Genomic DNA, 15011 nt, shown 5'->3' with positions numbered 1-15011 from the left:
TGTTTGGCAACTACACTATTCTATTCTACTCTACCCTGTTGATCTTTACTTTATTCTACTTTACTCTACTCTGCATTACTCTACTTTACTCTACTCTACTAAATTTTATTCAACTTTATTTTATTCTATTTTACTCAAGTTTGTTTAATCTACTCTACTCTGTTGAACTCAACTTAATTCTACCTCACTCTGCTTTACTCTACTTTACTCTATTCAACTTCACTTTATTCTACTTTACTCTACTCTGTTTTACTCTACTCTACTCTACTCTACTCTACTATATGAAATCTATTGGAGGAACACAATGTGAGCACAATACAGTGCTCTAACTGTCTCCCATTTGCAAAGAGACTTTCGCTTCTTAGTTCAGTTTCATCCCAGAATATCACTTTATACTCTTTGAAATAATCACAAACAAGCTAAATAATATACAATAAAAATGATTAATATTTGTAATCCTGCATTGCATTTTAGTCATGCATTTTTCTAAATAAATAAATAATAGATCACAGACTGATCATTGAAGGCAGGCTAGATGAGTGAGAAGAACATTTTAATCAAAACCAGGCATTAAGTGAAAACAAAGTTAGAACTGTTTCTTGCATAACAAACAAAATCACATACAGATATGATGCTGCTAGGCTATTTTTATAGCTAGGAGTGGCGTCAAGAATTAAAAAAAAAGCTATAAAGTGTAAATTTTCATCTTCAGTAATTAGTTTTTGCTGGTCAGGCTTTTGAGGATTCCTTCCTGGTTTGACACAACACTGGATTTTTATATTTACATTCTGATTTACCAAGCAAATCTGTGTCATATTTTGTAATAATTTGAGCCCTTTTTGAGTGTGCAACTTTTTACAGTTTTTCCAGCTCTATATCACATTTTCTGTTTTTTCTGTTCACAAACTAAAAGTATACAGTAAATTTCTTCCCACTATATCAATAAGCTCAATAACTTTCCATTATTTTCTTTTGCTCTCTTCCTTTTCTGCTTTTCCATGTTCTCTCCATCCTTTTTTATTTTGTCTGGGTGGAGATTTGCAGTATTGGTGTACTGAACTCACTAGACTGCTGGCTGCTGGTGGCTTTAATCAGGCAGCTGAGAAGCATGTCTTTGACCTGTCCGGTCTCCAGCTTATGCTCTCGGCTCAGCTGTAGCGTGATCTGTTCTAGCTCAGATGCCATGATTGGACCCTCAGTCAGAAGCTCAGTGTACAGCTCCAGCACCTTCTGCTCTAGATAGCCATTCAGCTCTGCGTTAGAAAGAGGACGTCCATCCTGCAGCAGAGAGAAACGTTCACGCACACTCCCCTCTTTCCATCGTCTGGAAATCCTGTATTCAGGGAGCAGAGGGGGAGGCAGTGAGGGTGGAGGAACATCTCTGGAAAGCAGGAAAGGCCCAGAATGTAGGTCCTGCGAGGAGCTGTTTTCCGGATTACCTACACCATGCCCAAGAGGCAGCACCTGGCCTCCAGCAATGTACAGATCATTGTAGTTCTGGCAGATGCTGTGGCAACTGGGGGGCACTAGGAAGGCCTCTGCTCCTGAAGATGGTGCACGGCCAGGGATGCCCACTTCTGGAGACTGATTCCGGCAATCCAGGGGGGTTGCAGAAGGCTGAGAGTTTAAATGCTGGGACCGGATCTCTCGATAAGAGTTGCTGGGAGAACACTGGACTGGAACTTCGATCTGTGCTGACAGATTGTTGATCAGTAAAGGAGTTTTAGGAACACTGACTGAGTGGCAAGTGGGAGGATCCACACACTCAGATTCAGTGGAAAAAGTCATATGCCACAACTTGGTTTCACACAGCATACCTATTCAAAAGCTTTACATACATACACACACAAATAATATTAAAAAAACATTATTAGTTGATTATCATTATTAGTTTATCTTTGTTACAATTTGTATTTAGTAATAATGTAAATTATTATTAATTTTATTTTTATAAATGATATGTATTAATAAAAAAACATTTAAACATTTATTATTGCTGTAATATCAGATTGGCTTAAAGCTTACTTACTGTTGCGATGATCTACTTTGGGTAATGGGCTGTTTGATTGCAGTATGTGTGTCTCCCTTGATTCAATGACAATGCAAGTGAAACCTGTACCACTCATTACAGGTTTTATACAGTAAATGAGGAAGTGAAAGACTTGTGTGTGATTCCAGATGTCGGTTAACATGCAATCATGTCAGACATATAATAGTTTATACATCTGTATCAAAATGCATGGTTTTTGTTACCTCAACATGTATGCTGCATGCAGGTATCACCAAGTCTTTAGGTATAACAGAGACTTTCAGAGGTGGAAAGTAACGAATTACACTTACTAAGTAATTTATGTTTTGTGAAGTTCTACTTTTTATAGTAGTGTTAAAAATCTGTAATTTTACTTGTACCTTAGTATGGTTTGTTTAAAGTACTGTAAATTTTAAATCATATCCATTACTGAGTAAAAAAATAAATAAATAAAAACAACGCAACACAACGAGAATAATGCGCTCTGGAAACTACGGCACTGATTGATTGATTAATTGATTGATTGATTGATTGATGGGCGAAGAACAAACGTGCTAAACTCACAAGAAAGAGGATGGAGACGGACCAGGCATACACCAGTGATGCAGACCCATCTGAAAACAAAATGCCCTCGAATCGAAAGTTGTTTGATGCCTGCCCTTACTGTCTGAATTCTGAATCTGCATTATACCAGAAGATCTTTTTTGCTACGAAAGTGCACAACTCACATTAGACTCAAGTCAATGACTGTAGTGTTTAGGTTTGAGAATTATATCCCTGTGTTTCTTTTTTAAACTACGCTAGAATCCCCCACCCCACCTTACACACAACTCCATCTGAACACAAAGTAACCCAGTAAATTTTACTCTGAGTAAAGTTCAATTAGTTACTTTTTTTTACTTGAGTACATTTTTACACCCGTAAATCCACTTGTACTTAAGTACAATCTCATTGAAGTAACAGTACTTTTACTTACTTGAGTGGAATATTTTATTACTTTTTCCATCTCTGGCATCACATATCACAGCTGTCTGTATGAGAAGAGGAAGAGGTTAATTTCAGTTTCCTAGGAAAAAAAAGGTTTCTGAGTATTTCAGTCAAAAAATATTCCCCAGTCTTACACCTGAAAATGTGCTGTAGTGTCACTTGCTTGTAACAAGCATGCAAGTGTAAGGGTATAGCTATTTATTTCTAAAATGACAATTGAACAATTAAAACAGATTCTTTGCCCATGATCACCATGGATTCTTGTTCTTGGCTGAATGGCACCTTATGTGGTCTTCTGCTTTTAGCCGATCCACCTCAAGTTTTTTCTTTTCTTCTCATCACAGACCTAGAGTGCTCATTTGAGTTACTATAGACTTCTTATTTAGCTCAGATCAGTCTGGTCATTTCCCTCTGATCTCATTTATCAACAAGATGTTTCAGTTTCAGTTTGTTTGAAGGTTTGTTCATGAAATATTGTCACCAAAATCCATACCTCCATCAAATCCACAGAGATCACAATATTCCCCATTCTGATGTTTGATGTGAACATTAAAAAAAGCTCATAACCTTTATTTATTTTTATTTGTTTCATCATGCTCCTGCCACATGCTTATTGATTGGATAACTATATATATGCAAGTGATCTAAGCAACAAGCGGATGGCAAATGGATAAAAATAGCATGATTTTTGATTTACATTTCCACAGGATGGAATTTTACAATGGTTTACATGTGATGTACCCATATCATATAATGAATGGAAAGTAAGATAAAAACATTCCTATCCTTTTTCATCAAACTCAACCCAAAGCTGAATAAACACCTGTTTACACCTGTGTTTTATATGCAAGACTTTATATAGTCTAGACCCCGTCCATTTGGGTGAACATGGACACTCATGACTTAGTCACCACTAAGGTAATGAACATCTGTTGACATATAAAGCACCTGATTATCTTTGTGTAGCCTAATACGCGTGTCGCTGATTCATTATTAAAGTTTGGTTTTGAGTTACGGGGCCGGTTGCCACGGCTGCGTTACACATCAACGGCGTGGGGCAAAATGGGAGCCTTTTCACACACCTTTCAAGGACAGGTATGACGAGGACTATTATATACCCATTTCTTACTCATTCTATTTAAATTATAATTGCAAATCCTCCCCACATGGGCTATGAACATAATCCAGAGATGGGATGGACGAGGATCGGAACATCTGAAGGATTATATTAGGCTATAATTTGATGAGCTGCTCAGTGGCTTTGTTGTCATGTTCAAGAAAATCAACGCGGTGTTCAGGCCAAGCCGCGGCCCAGGGGCACGGGGCGACTACCACAGCGCATGCACGGTGAAACTCGTCCGCAGCGCCTCAATGCTCACGGTCATGGACCGGGGCACGGCACAGAGGGAGTCCACCCTGAAGAGAAGTGCGAGCACGGCTAGCATTCAGTCCAGCACAGCGTTCTATTACTGCTACAGCCGAGAAGAACGTGTGTGGCTCTACTCCCAAAACCAGGAGTGTCTGGAGTATCTGCAGGAGCTGGTGGCGCTCAGGCGGCGATACACCAAGAGCTTCAGCGATCTGAAGCACGACGAACGGCGAGAGCACAGCTTCAGTAAGAAGAAGCCTGCACCACAACCTCCACAGGTGAGAAAATCTATCACAGACTGCTTGAGGGGCTCTGAGAAGCATCTCATCGCACCGTCATGTTTATTTTCTTACAACGAAAGCAATCAAAAGCCTGTTATAATATTATAATGTACTAACTTTAATCCAAACCTTGTTAATAAGAAAAAGGACTATACAGTAAATATTTGTCACCCAAAGTGTTGATACAAATTCAGGAACAACTTGCTCCAGCTCCAGCTAATAACCAGTATAACACTGTCCATATAATCCTATAGCCAAACATATAGGATTATATTCATTCAACTACACTGAATTTACAGTTCCCCAGTGGCATAAAGCTGAATACCAAGGGTTTCAAGGAGCCCACCACTGCAAGAACAATCTCCTTTTCCATCCCTGTGGAATAATGTTGTATGTTAAACCTATAATTTAAGAGACACAGGTTCTTAACCCTTCTGGTGTTTTCTTGGATGCATGTCTATTAGCTTCATCAGTCTTGGATGAACCTTAACTCTATTAGCTGTGAGTTAATATGACATCTGCATGAGTTCAGACACTATAAAGACCCTGGGTCACCCACTGATACACTGATTTCCTCATTGGTCAATACCTTTAAAAAAATCAGTTTTAAATGACAAATGTCTTAATCACATGCATTTCTGCCATGGCAGGTGAGTGGAACTAAAAGTTGTTAGATTCAAACAAGCTTCAAATAAATTTTTATAATTGTTAATGTCAGTAATCAGAGTTCTGAAAGTATGCCTTATTTCCAGTAAGGTGCAATGTGATTCTTTTTAGGGATCAAACATTCCAGTGCACTGGACGGAGTTCGCAATTGAGACAGTCCTTTAAAATGCTTGACTCTCTATAAGTACCCCGACTACTGAACCAGGGAGACGCACCTTCTGTTCCCAGTTAAAGTGGAAGTGTTTGAGCAGGGAAAACACTCAACAGTGCAGGAAAAGTGGTACACATCACCAGGACCAGAGTTTGATAACATAGAACCAAAGAGATGTCTGTTCTTAAAGTCCATTAAAGATATTTAAACACAAACCACACAATTAATCAAGGGTGCTTAATTGTTGTAATTTACACATAATATGAACTAATGGTACAGAAAAGACATACAGCAAAAAAAAAAGAAAGATGGAATTTATTTGTAATTATATATTCTATCCTGAGAAATTTCTTCTTCACATATCTCACATATATAAATGGTATCAGGGTCAACCATGACACAGAACTCATGGAGCGGGGAGTGTTGAGGACCTTGTGCAAGGACCCAACATTGGTAACCTGGTGGTGTCAGAGCTTGAACCCCCAACCTGATCAGCAATTAAGAGCCTTGAACATCGGTGATACCATTTCCACTAAATTGGGCAAGTTTAACATTGTAGCTACTGTTTTTAATTACACATAAATCATGTTAGATACATTTCTTTGTAATGTATATGAACGTTATACTTGCTATAGTTTTTACATCAGGAATTCTTCACTCCAGTCATGGAGGCCCATAACATTTCCCCACTCTATACGAGGCAATGATGAAAGGGCTTGATGATTCGCTAATTGATCATTTAAAGGCTACTGAAATGCACATGTGAGCCCATGATTCATGTATTGTGAATTCTTTCCAAATTTTTCAAAGCATGTACGTCCTCATCCATCTGCACCACCAATCCCCAGTGAAGAGGACACGCTGCAGTATTTTGACGCTGTTATCGCCAGCTGTGACTCAGAGCACACCAGAAAACCCCACGTAGATGATGGTCACGTGGATGTAGATTTCATTGGTATGTTAAAAAGACCATCGACCAACATTGACCATTATTTTTTCCTTTATGAGCATTTCTTATTTAACTTTTCCTATATTCTAAGAACATTTTCCCATAACTTAGATTTTCCAGTGAAATTTTCAACCCATTTCAACTGTATGATACGGAAGTCCTAAGAGGCCATGCATTCTATTTTTTTTTTCTATTTTTCATTGTAATATTCACGAGTTGTTTTGTCGTGATCAAGACTTAATTTTCTCATGATCTCGACATAAAAGTTGTTTTCTCGTTATGACGATTTAATTTTCTCATGGACGCGCCCGCTGCCACAAATGGTTATGGTTATTATCCATAATGCTACCTCTAGCACTATGCTCTTAAGCAGAATACACAGAAGAAAATAATGTTTACAATGTGAGACAATGTTTATGTCAAGGTCATCAGGCAATGAAGTCCTAATAATGAGAAAACAGCTTTTCCGTGGAGATCACGAGAACATTAAGTCTGATAACGAGTTAACAACTTTTATGTCGGGATCATGAGAAAATAAGAAAGAAAAAAAATATTATAATGCATGGTCTTTTGGGACTTCCATGCTACTATTTAAAATATTAGATACATTTTTGTCAATGAAACTCATTTTGTCCAGGTAATTTTCATTTCCATGCATCATATCTTTTTTGTGCCTTTTTGCAGTGGCAACCAGTACAAGTCAACATAACCTCCATTCTAACTGGGTGCTGCGAGACCCTCGACGGATATCCACAGACACGTCTAGGCTGAGGCGGCCAGAGCTGGGGTCAGATGAAAGTGCTTGGAGGAAGGCAGCAGGTGGGACCACAAGCAGTATCAGAAGGCTACAGAGAAACCCCATCCACCTCCCTAAAGTAGTGGAGAGTGCCTTGCAGACCCTGCGTTTCAAACCTAGGCATAAAAAGAAAGATTAGCACATGGCATTCACCTCAGATGATGGCCAGGAAACCCAGCGGATTCATAATGGCATGCCTTTGTAATGGATAAGCCATTCACAGACTTCAGTTCTGTTTTAGAGAAGTCTAAATAATCCCATAGTGGAATGCAAGACAGGTAAACAAATTCTGGAACAGCTTGTCAGGTGAATCGTCTTAAGCCAATAACGGGTTGGTCAGTGTATGAATTACTGCACAATTCCATGACCCTCACCAGAAAGTGAAATCTGTGGCATATAGACATCCAGTTTGAGGCCCTCCAATGTTGCCCAGAGCTGTTCAGAGTGTGTTGTGAAACATGAATGTGAGCATGGTGATGTAATATCGGGGTAATGAAGCTCTCTTATTGACCAGCCTCATCAATAATCCACAGCAGATCAGAGTCTCTGTTTCAGTAGTTTTCAACAGCAGCAAGGCATGTCCAAGTGACTAGACATGGAAAAAGAAAACCCAGAGTCTAAAGAGTCGCTCAGCCCGAGTAAGAAGACTCTCTCCTGCTCAACAAACCTCAATTAGAGATTTGTCTACAGGAGATCAGATTTAATCACTGAGCCACTCAGGCACTGTTGTGTGCTGGACATAACACAATCCTTCAGGCCATTTTAATTCAATTTATTTTATTTGTGTAGCGCTTTTTAACAATGCACATTGTCTCAAAGCAGCTTTACACAGATAACGTGGTGATAAAGAATCAATAAGAAGTGTGTTTGTCCCTAATGAGCGAGCCGGTGGCGACTGTGGCAAAAACCCCCACAAAAACCCCCCACAAAAAACACCACCCAATTTCTAAAGTGGATTGTGGCTGGATATGAAGCCTGAATGTGTAGCAAACATATAACCTCCTTTGGATTTATAAACCTGTGTGATATATTACCAGGATGCAGAACAGGTTGAAAACATTAAATTACAAATTAGTGTAAATCACCAAGTGACTGAAGTGATTTTGCCCTTTGGCTTGGCCCAAAATGTGTTCAACAATATATAATTAATATAATACATTATAAATAATATGAATAATAAAAACAATAAATATAAATTATATAATTGGTTTCCTTGTAAGAAGTAAACAAAATTTTTTGGTTTTCAATAAAAGTCACCATGAGGAACATGTACTTCCTTTTTCTCAGGAAAGAGGAAACAAAACAATTTTTTTTTTTACTCGCAAAACCAAACCACCTGCATAATAAGATAATACACCTGACAGGATGTTTATAACCAAAACAATATTAATAATTCAGTAAGTAGAACCATAGTGTTAAAGCCACAGTGTTCTTTTTATTGATTTTATTGGTCTTTTCTGGCTGGCCATAAGCACTTAAAAGCAAAGGATTTATTTTTTATTTTTTATATATAATTCACACAAAATACCACACTCAGAATAAATATGTAGTTACTCCCCCCTCACACCTTTTCTTGTGATGTTTGTATTTGTATCTAACCATGGGTCTAACCATGTCTTGAACTAATACAATCAGAAAATTTGAGGACACAAAAATAGTAACATCATAGCACTTATGTATTAAATACTTATACTATAAATGGTAAATTAGGAATACAAAAATAGTTTTGAAAAACAAAGGGGAAAAAAGAACCAATGCCAAATAAAGCCTTGCTATGAGGTAGTGGATAATTTAAATACTGTACATATTGATATGGATTTAATAAATAAATGAGTGACAAATGTACTTTTTAAATTTTTTTTACTTTATTAACAAAAATAAACACATATGCTAGCACATACAGACTCAAACACTCTCACTTGTTCTCCTGCTTGACTTTAGGGCTAAAGAATGAAGACATGCTCTTCATGCCAGTTTTGTCCACTTTTGCAAGTGTCTTCTGAGCAGCTGTCATCTTCTTAGGGAGCTATCGGGAAACCATTAACATTTAATTAAGTCCTTATGCTTACTCTCATACACACAGTATTTAAACAGTAAAGGTGGAACAAAAAGACTTCGGCCACAAGGACAGGAAGACAAACGGTTGCTACAGGCAGGCATACGAATAGAAAAAGGAATAAAAAAAGCTTATGCTTGAGTCCATGTTCTTTCTCACCTTTCGGGTGAAGTCAGCACTGTTGAATTTGGTGTAGTCCTCTCCTGCTTCCACTGGTTTATCTGACAGTTTCCTTTTCTGTTCAGTAGAAGACCGCAACCACACAATCACCACATCACAATCACCACGTCTCATCTGCTGCTCATGCCACGAGGCAGAAGAGCTGAAATTTAGTGCTAACTGCATCTTTATTTATGATCCAGGGAAATAATCTCCCTCCATGTGATACCACTAAAAAGATCCTTCTCAATACACAACTCCTTCCTACTCATGTGGACTCGTATTACAACGAGATTGTGTTTTCATTTATATTTACAACATTTGTCTAATGCTCTTCTCCAGAGCGAATGACATTTATCTCATGTATTCAAATGAGCATGGTTGGAATAATATTAAAATGCCAAATCACAGAATAATCCACAACTTCGCTATATAGTCAAGCTTTCGCAGACACCTGACCATCACACCCATGTGTAGTTCCTCCTCGAACCTTTGTCGCAATGTTGGAACGTGTGTATTTCTATTTGCATTACAATTTTCCTTGGATTGAAAGCTTCCAGCATGAAATGACCCCTGTGCCAGATTGGAGGAACTCGGATGGCCTGAACAGATCCCTGAATTAAATCCCACCGAACACCTTCATGAGGAACTGAAACTCCTCCTGTGTCTTTTTTGAGTTTTTGGTAATAAAAGATACATTTTCTACCATTCCACATACTAATAACCTAAAGCCCAAGAAGAATAAACATGCAAAGCATTAGAAATAACACAGCTATAGGTAAATCATAGGATGATTTGCTCAACAATGAAGAAGGCAAATCATTTTTTTTACATGATATTTATCAGTAGAAATAAAAAGCTACCCACTATGAGTCATTATGATTGGATTTAGCTTAGGTGCATTAGAGCAGTGGTCCCGAACCTCCAGGCCGTGGACTGGCATGGGTCCTTGGGTCAATTGGTACCGGGCCGGACAGAAAGAATACATAACTTACATTATTTACGTTTAATTTATTATCTGATTCTGAACGATGTTTTATTTTGGAAAATTACCGGATTCTCTCCGCCACATCTGTCTATGACTCACTCTTGATGCATGTGAAGATGCCTCGGTCACATGTCTTACCTCCATCCACTACCTTCATAAAAGGGCTGCTCCGGCCGCTAACACAATACATTACCGCTAAATTGAAACCCCCAAGCGAGCAACATGAACAAAAAACAACACAGTGGATTCACGTTTATTATTATATTTAGAAAACACCAGTTTTTATGCCGGTTGTATCATTTTAATTTGTTGTATTTATCCACCACGCCTTAAAGGCCGGTCCGTGAAAATATTGTCTGACTTTAAACCGGTCCGAGGCACAAAAAAAGTTGGGGACCACTACATTAGAGCATACGATAATTTTACTTGAGCAATTCCTAATCAGTGTCTGTGCACGAGTAATATGAAAAGTAGGAAAAAAATGACATTTGCTTCCATCTGGTTTACCTTAGAAGGAGGCTCCACCTCTTTAGGGCTGGATATTTCAGGTAACCTTTTAAAAAAAAAAAAGCAAACGTGTACAATAAACAAGAAAGTAAAAAAATATATACTACGTAAATATACACCAACCAGGGAAAACATTGTGACATTATAATGTTATGATCATTAACTGAATAAGACTGATTAGCTTTTCATCATGGCACCTGCTAGTGGGTGGATATTATTAGGCAGCATGTGAACATTTTGTTCCCCAAAGTTCCCCAAAGAAGCAGGAAAAATGGGCAAGTGTAAGGATTTGAGCGAGTCTGACAAGAGCCGAATTGTGCTAGATGACTGGGTCAGAGCATCTCCAAAACTGCAGCTCTTGTGGGATGATCTTGGTCTGCAGTGGTCAGTATCTATCAAAAGTGGTCCAAGAACAGATGCTCGTTGATGCACGTGGGGAGAGAAGACTGGCCCGTGTGATCTAAACCAACAGATGAGCTCCTGTAGCTCAAATTGCTGAAGAATTTAATGCTATTAAAGTGCAATGGGTCGGGACAGTTTTGACGGCAAAAAGGGGGACCAACACATTATTAGGCATGTGGTCAAAATGCTACAATGTAGTATATAGTCAATTTTTTTGGCCATTACAAATAATCACGATTTTTCAAATACCAATGCTGTGCTAAATGAATTTCATCCATGCCTAATTAATATTAGTTAACTAATGGTAATAATATATTCTCAGGTAACCATGGACCTCTATTCAGAAAGCAATGCATTCCTATTTGTGTGTGTGTGTGTGTGTGTGTGTGTGTGTGTGTGTACACATACTGCAAATGCTTGTGCAGATCCTTGCTCAGCTCTTCGCTGATATATTCAGAGATGAGTCCGTGAGCGTAACGCAGATAATCTTCTGCAAAATTTAATCACATCGTTATCTACACAGGCCACGTACACAAATGATTCAGTACAGTTCTTACCATCTGACTTACCTTCATTCACACTCGTCTCCTGTTTGACTCGCACGTAAGTGGTAGACTTCACGCCGCCACCTACAGAAATGTCACTCTTTTTAAGTGCACTCACTGTGTTCAAAACCTGAAAAGGCAAAATATAATTATGTATAAAATTCTTCTTTTTATTTTTAATCCCCCAGAACAAGTATTGTTGCTTTATAAGAAATCCATCAGTGTGTCTTAAAGCGTGTAGATTCATTGCCCTCTTAATGTAATATTTCCAATGTGGTGCGTCACTCGCTGTTTAAACTCTGCTTTACTCATAAAACCCTTTTGTTTCCCTTTCATTTCTTTCAAACACAAACCGTTATCTTTCCTTCCGGTAAAATGTTTGTATTTGTGAATAAATGCTCCCCTTAATAAATATTATTCCTGCAAGCCACTTCTATGTTGTTGTATGTCATTATGAGTATGTTGTTAAAGTCGACTACATGAGTACAGTCCCCGACTTACGAACATTCGAACGGCGGACTTTCAAAGATGCGAACAAATCGCGGAAGAAGCCCACGTGTCTGCGAAGCAACAACTATCGAAACAAACGTGAAAATAATTTCGAGATTGGACCAAAGGTGAGAGGATCGTAGACGTCGCTCATTCTTAGAACATGAATCGTTCGACCGTCGACTCAATTCTAAAAAAGCAAAGACAAGATCATGGAACGTGTGAAGTCTGCTTTTATTTACAGTATTTTTGTCTCTCTTTTTTTTCATATGTATTACATTGTATATTTGTGTTGTCTTGTATAGTCCAAACTAAATGAATAGTGTTATTTATGTCTGTACTTTTGAGTCACTAACAGCTGGAACCAAATTCCTTGTGTGTGTCAACACACTTGGCCAATAAACCAGATTCTGAAAAGTGTATAAACTTTGCTGAAGTTATAAACAGAACAGACTTACAAACGTGCTGCCGGAACATAAACTCGATTGTAAGTCGGGGACCTCTATATGCTTCAGGTAGGTACCACTAGAGACGACATTTGCTCGTATAAATTCTATGTATACCATATACACACCTTTTTCTTCAGCCAGTCCATGGTCTTCTCTTGGCTATATCTGTAAAATTTCTGACTGGTCACCACTACAACAGAAACACAAAGGTTAGTATAACAATACTAGTGAAAGAACATGTGCGCACAAACTAAACACACCTCTCTCATCCGCCACATGATGAATTGTGTCCAGAGCCTGTGTGCATTTCAGCAGTCTTGTGGATCCTGGAAAATCCTCATCCATGACCATCTGCTGCAGTGGCTGAAACTTTCCCTGCAGACAACATGATGGTTACAGGTCCAGATAGCACTGTTACACAAATCGTTCAACAAATCAGAACAATAAATTTGTTTTTGTTTTTTTATTATAGACTAATTAAACAGATGCTTTCTGGATAACTAAAATCCGGTACACACCACAAATAGCACATTTTCAATGGCAATAATAAAATCTTCATTTCTTATTATATAAATGATATTACAGAAACAGGAACAAACTGTAGTTGAATTTTTTCTCTGGTTTGCACTGTTCTTTATCTGCCTTGATTCAAATGTACAGAAACGGTAATTAATGAAATCTTATTATTAAAATCTAATCTTTTTGATAAGTGTAAAAATATGAATTTAAAATATTATATAAATATATATATATATATATATATATATATATATATATATATATATATATATATATATACACACACACACACACACACACACACACACACACACACACACACACCCACACACACAAATTTGCGGGTTCTCATTTGGAACCTAACTAACAACAAGTTACGGATTATCTTAAAATTCTCGGGAATCCGGAGCGGGACTGAACGTTCTGGAACGTTAGGAATAAAATTTTGAACTATGTATTTGGCCAAATAATGTACACTATTGCGTTTATAAAGTGACAATGTCTGAGTTAATTCACAAAGGTGCCATAGGGGCTGCAGGGGCGCGTCCAAAATTCACGGATTTTTGGAACTCACGAATTTTTGGAAGTCTTAGAATGTAACCCCTGTGAGTTCTGGGGGACTACTGTATATTTATATATATTAGGGGTTTAACGATACACTCACCTCACGATTTGATATGTATCTAGATATTATGCTCACGAGACGATATGCATCACGATATTTTAAACAAAAATTTTGAGTGAAAGTAGGAGTTATTCAAATAAGATTTATTTCCAAAACATTAAGAATTCTAAATTACCTTTTATATTATACCAACAACTTACAGAATTGAAAACTTTTCAAGGATTTAATTGAACCTTCTGTAGATAAATTAACAAGCTGAAACCTGAGAGACAACTTCCTAAAGAAAGTATGGGTGCAAAAATAAAAAGATAAACTGTAAAATATAGAGTAAAGTATAGAGTAATATATATATATATATATATATAAATGTTGATGCAGCAGGAGAATGATGGAAATTGTGGGCCCTATTTTTTTTGCAAATTAATTATATATTGCTAAAAAAAAAAGTCCCACGATTTCCATCATTCTCCTGATGCATCAGCATTTATTATATATTACTCTATAATTTACAATATTGTATCGCCAGTGTCCACAACCTGAAGGAACTTGTATGGTGGGTGTTTACATAATTTAAAAGGGGTATAATAAATATAATGAAGTAGGATCCTGCTCAGCTGCCTGTAACAATATTTATAAAATTTAAGTAAAATAGGTCCAACATCTAACATTTTCAATTAATGTTGAAGCTGTTCAATAAAAATGTATAGTTTATGTGAATTTAGTTAAATTTTTGTTCAAATGTTATTAAAAATGTATATAAAATAGTCAGTTATCAGACACAGTGTGTAAACATTAGCAAACTGTTTAATATAAACATAAAACATTATTATATTTAGTTGTGTCATGATAATCTGCACTGGTTTACCTCCTTGGCACTGCTCTGCAGGTAAGGCAACAACAAGAACAGTGGATCCATAGGAGTCACATACAGCAGTCGGCCATCTACAAAAACCATAAATACATTCACACACAAATGTCAAAACAAGGTGTGGACATGCCACGATTTTAATTACGCATACAGTGTAAAACACTTCAGGTGCTTAA

General features: G+C 37.5%; 3 protein-coding genes across 4 annotated transcripts in view; 1 reads left to right on the top strand and 2 right to left on the bottom strand.

Moving 5' to 3' along the window:
- Positions 1 to 536: 536 nt before the first annotated feature.
- Positions 537 to 2120, bottom strand: LOC124383092 (TLR adapter interacting with SLC15A4 on the lysosome). Its single transcript, XM_046845467.1, has 2 exons — positions 2030 to 2120; positions 537 to 1828 (listed from the first exon to the last, which is right to left on the bottom strand). The coding sequence occupies exon 2, from the start codon at positions 1813 to 1815 to the stop codon at positions 1018 to 1020; it is 798 nt and encodes a 265-aa protein (XP_046701423.1). The 5' UTR covers positions 1816 to 1828; positions 2030 to 2120; the 3' UTR covers positions 537 to 1017.
- Positions 2121 to 3288: 1168 nt separating this feature from the next.
- Positions 3289 to 8942, top strand: LOC124383297 (uncharacterized protein C13orf42). Its single transcript, XM_046845827.1, has 3 exons — positions 3289 to 4663; positions 6294 to 6438; positions 7117 to 8942. Exons 1-3 carry the CDS (start codon positions 4286 to 4288, stop codon positions 7365 to 7367), a joined length of 774 nt encoding a protein of 257 aa, XP_046701783.1. The 5' UTR covers positions 3289 to 4285; the 3' UTR covers positions 7368 to 8942.
- A 129-nt stretch (positions 8943 to 9071) lies between these two features.
- The window catches only part of rnaseh2b (ribonuclease H2, subunit B), a 10544-nt gene continuing 4604 nt past the window's right edge, over positions 9072 to 15011 (bottom strand). For both annotated transcript variants that reach the window (XM_046845824.1, XM_046845825.1), the window contains 8 exons: positions 14833 to 14909; positions 13084 to 13198; positions 12949 to 13013; positions 11910 to 12015; positions 11749 to 11830; positions 10939 to 10984; positions 9444 to 9521; positions 9072 to 9254 (listed from right to left, as the gene is read on the bottom strand). In XM_046845824.1, coding sequence (XP_046701780.1) covers positions 9144 to 9254; positions 9444 to 9521; positions 10939 to 10984; positions 11749 to 11830; positions 11910 to 12015; positions 12949 to 13013; positions 13084 to 13198; positions 14833 to 14909 — 680 coding nt within the window. In that variant the 3' untranslated portion in view covers positions 9072 to 9143. The remainder of the gene's footprint in view (positions 9255 to 9443; positions 9522 to 10938; positions 10985 to 11748; positions 11831 to 11909; positions 12016 to 12948; positions 13014 to 13083; positions 13199 to 14832; positions 14910 to 15011) is intronic.

Source organism: Silurus meridionalis, chromosome 3 (assembly GCF_014805685.1).
Source record: "Silurus meridionalis isolate SWU-2019-XX chromosome 3, ASM1480568v1, whole genome shotgun sequence".
NCBI classification, from domain to species: Eukaryota; Metazoa; Chordata; class Actinopteri; order Siluriformes; family Siluridae; genus Silurus; species Silurus meridionalis.
The sequence above is the reverse complement of the archived record's forward strand: the minus strand, read 5'-3'. Positions and strand labels throughout refer to the sequence as shown.

Bases quoted from the DNA above. Each gene is read 5' to 3' on its own strand.
- LOC124383297 (XM_046845827.1), top strand. From the start codon at position 4,286: ATGTTCAAGAAAATCAACGCGGTGTTCAGGCCAAGCCGCGGCCCAGGG. The intron at 4,664-6,293 runs GTGAGAAAATCT...AATTTTTCAAAG, and splicing joins CTGCACCACAACCTCCACAG to CATGTACGTCCTCATCCATC. The intron at 6,439-7,116 runs GTATGTTAAAAA...GCCTTTTTGCAG, and splicing joins CGTGGATGTAGATTTCATTG to TGGCAACCAGTACAAGTCAA.
- LOC124383092 (XM_046845467.1), bottom strand. From the start codon at position 1,815: ATGCTGTGTGAAACCAAGTTGTGGCATATGACTTTTTCCACTGAATCT.